The sequence below is a fragment of the Aplysia californica genome, unplaced genomic scaffold (genome assembly GCF_000002075.1).
Source record: "Aplysia californica isolate F4 #8 unplaced genomic scaffold, AplCal3.0 scaffold00219, whole genome shotgun sequence".
Lineage (NCBI taxonomy): Eukaryota > Metazoa > Mollusca > Gastropoda > Aplysiida > Aplysiidae > Aplysia > Aplysia californica.
Window position 1 is genome coordinate 617,277 of NW_004797489.1, and position 2,673 is coordinate 619,949.

The window sequence follows — 2,673 nt, forward strand, 5'->3', positions numbered from 1 at the left end:
AGAGAGAGAGAGAGAGAGAGAGAGAGAGAGAGAGAGTGAGTGAGAGAGAGGGAGAAGGGGAAGAGAGATTTGACTGGTGCTGACATTTGCGACACTTGCACACTGCGAAACTGAATCCAAAGGGATGGTTTTACTAAGCTGGATTTCTTTTTGAAACTTAAGGGGTTCTTTTTAATTTTAAAGGTGGGGGTAGGGGTAGGGGGGTCACCTTTCTATTCTCGAAGCTGAAGTAGCCGTTCTATTCATTGATTTGCGATCAACAGCATGCCAGCCAAATAACGACCACATATCGCCAGAGGGGCAGAGAAGCACGTGTGTGCGCGTTCTTCGTTGAGCTGGATGAAATAGATAAAATGGACTTGCAATCAGCCTTGGTTGTTTCAGCGCCTGAGCGGTGTGGCCTACGCCAGTTACAACGACTGAGGAGGGTTTATGCCTTGAAGATTTACTTCGTTATACGCGGGTGTACTTGAAAGTCTGGACACTTGGGCAGAATTTGTTTTGTTCAGTAAGTTTTAAGACATCCACAAATACTGTCAGCAACATACTTTGATTTAATTGGAAATAATATTTTGTTTTTCGTCGTTGGGATTGGGTCGGTGCACTTTGCGACAGGCGAACTTAAGGCACCGATTCTGCATTGCTGTCGATTTGAATTTTATTGATAAGTTAGTAAGAGTTTCTGTGCCCAAACAGTAGGAAACCAAGATGTCCGTTGTGGGTTGTGAGAAGGAATGAAATATAGGTTCTGTGAAACCTGGAATCTCACGTTCAGTTACGATGGAAAACGTGGAGGGAGGGGGAAAGAGATAAATAAGTGGGAATAAAGACAGTGAGAGATGAGAGTAAGTGAGAAAGTTGAGATTGAATGAGTGTATGTGTGTGAGGGAAATAAAGTGAGAGGAGGGGAGGGAGAGATAGGGAGAGAGAGAGGGAGAGAGAGGGGGAGGGAGAGGGAGAGAGAGATGGAGAGAGGGAGAACAAGAGAACGGAAAAAAAAGAAAAAAGAGGTAGACAAGACATTCGCACAGAGATACACAGATATAGAACCACATCCTAATTTTACGTCAATCGTCCGGGGTTTTAGCTTCGCCCCAAGAGGTGAGCCACGCTAGACACCCAAAAGGATTGCGACTCTCCTTATCATTTTCATATTCAAGTATCAGAGCCCGACCGGCAGTGCTGCATGACCAGATGGCTGGAAGATATCCCCACCCGATAGAGGTGTACTATATTGTCATAGATTAGTCAATGGACCTGGTTTAGTTGCTTGTTATTGACCTGAATGCAACTCCCCTCGGCGCTTAACGTCAACAAAGAATGAAAGAGGAAAACGTAAAAGTAAATACATGGAACATAGTTCAGATTTACTGTGGAGCACACCAGCCGAGCCAAATGGAGAGTAAAAAGGTGTAAACGTTGGGGGGGGAGAGGCGTGCAGTGCAGTGAAGCCATTACTATAACAAGACTGGTGTTTCGCTCTTCAATTGGATGAATTCGTGCGACCCATAATTATTATAACAACGCGTTTTAGGGCAAGGTTTTAGTAAACAGCGAAGAGCAGCCGGCATGACATTCTAGCTGTACAAGTCTATGCCCACACCAAATCGAGCACAGACAGTCAGCGCTAAAAGTATTATTACAATGAGGTAAAGAGAATAGAACGTAGTTTCCGTTGGAATTGTAGATTCTTATGAGGGGTTTATTTTCTAATATTTTTTCATTAAAAAAATAAATTATAATTTGTTCTCGACACTTTTATATTGCGCTCTTATTGTTGTTTTGTCTGCTAATTTCGATTGTTCTTGTTCCCTGGTGTTGTTCAGATTGTGTTTCTGTTTTCTTTGTCGTTTGGCGATCTTGCGTACATTTGCAATGTTACCCTTGTGCTTATTTCGAATGACTCATTTATGGGATTAGGAGAGGTGGGCCGAGGGAGGGGGGGGGGATGTGGGCAGGTAGGGTTGCTTGACTGGAGAAGTGCTCTGTTTATTCTGTTCAATAGAAAATAGACACTGCCAGGTTGATTAGATAGTCTTCTGCTCAGAAAATATAGTTTACACAACCTTGGGTGAAGGCGTGGAGTCTGGCAGATTTATTATGAAACCTCCTAAATAATTTTACAGCTATAATGCTGCTTTTCGACAGTAATATTTTCGCTTTTAAAATATTTTTTCATTTCTTTTCTTTTTGTAGGTCGGATGCACTTACAATACCTCACAATGTCTCGTCAGAAAGAACAGGTAAGATATCATCATCATCATCATCGGCAGCAGCAGCAGCAGCAGCTGCAGCAGCTGCATCCGCAGCATCAGCATCATCATCATCATCTTTTTTCATCCCTTGCCAATTTATATGACTTTGACGCCATGTGATTGGTAGAAAAAAATTGGTAGAAAATGATAGTGTGCAATAGTGTGTTACGTGCGCATACTTAGTATGACAAGAAGCTGTTCAGATAGAGATTCAAGGATTATAGATGTAAGTCATTGATCTGAGAACAATAGTGGTTTTAACAATAATGGTGGGGATGAGTGATGATGTGGGATAGCGTTTAAGTAATGTAAACTTTAATCCTATCTTCCTCTGCTCTAATGAGTCACGTTCGCTACTGGAACCATCTTTAATGTCACAGTGAAGTTTCGAAAAAGTGTGTGTGTGTGTGTGTGTGTT

The 2,673-nt window shown here is 42.2% G+C and overlaps 1 protein-coding gene across 1 annotated transcript in view; it reads left to right on the forward strand.

Moving 5' to 3' along the window:
- The window catches only part of LOC101850568, a 66,846-nt gene that overhangs the window by 27,702 nt on the left and 36,471 nt on the right, over positions 1-2,673 (forward strand). The window contains exon 3 of the mRNA XM_005099598.1: positions 2,197-2,243. Coding sequence (XP_005099655.1) covers positions 2,202-2,243 — 42 coding nt within the window. The 5' untranslated portion in view covers positions 2,197-2,201. The remainder of the gene's footprint in view (positions 1-2,196; positions 2,244-2,673) is intronic.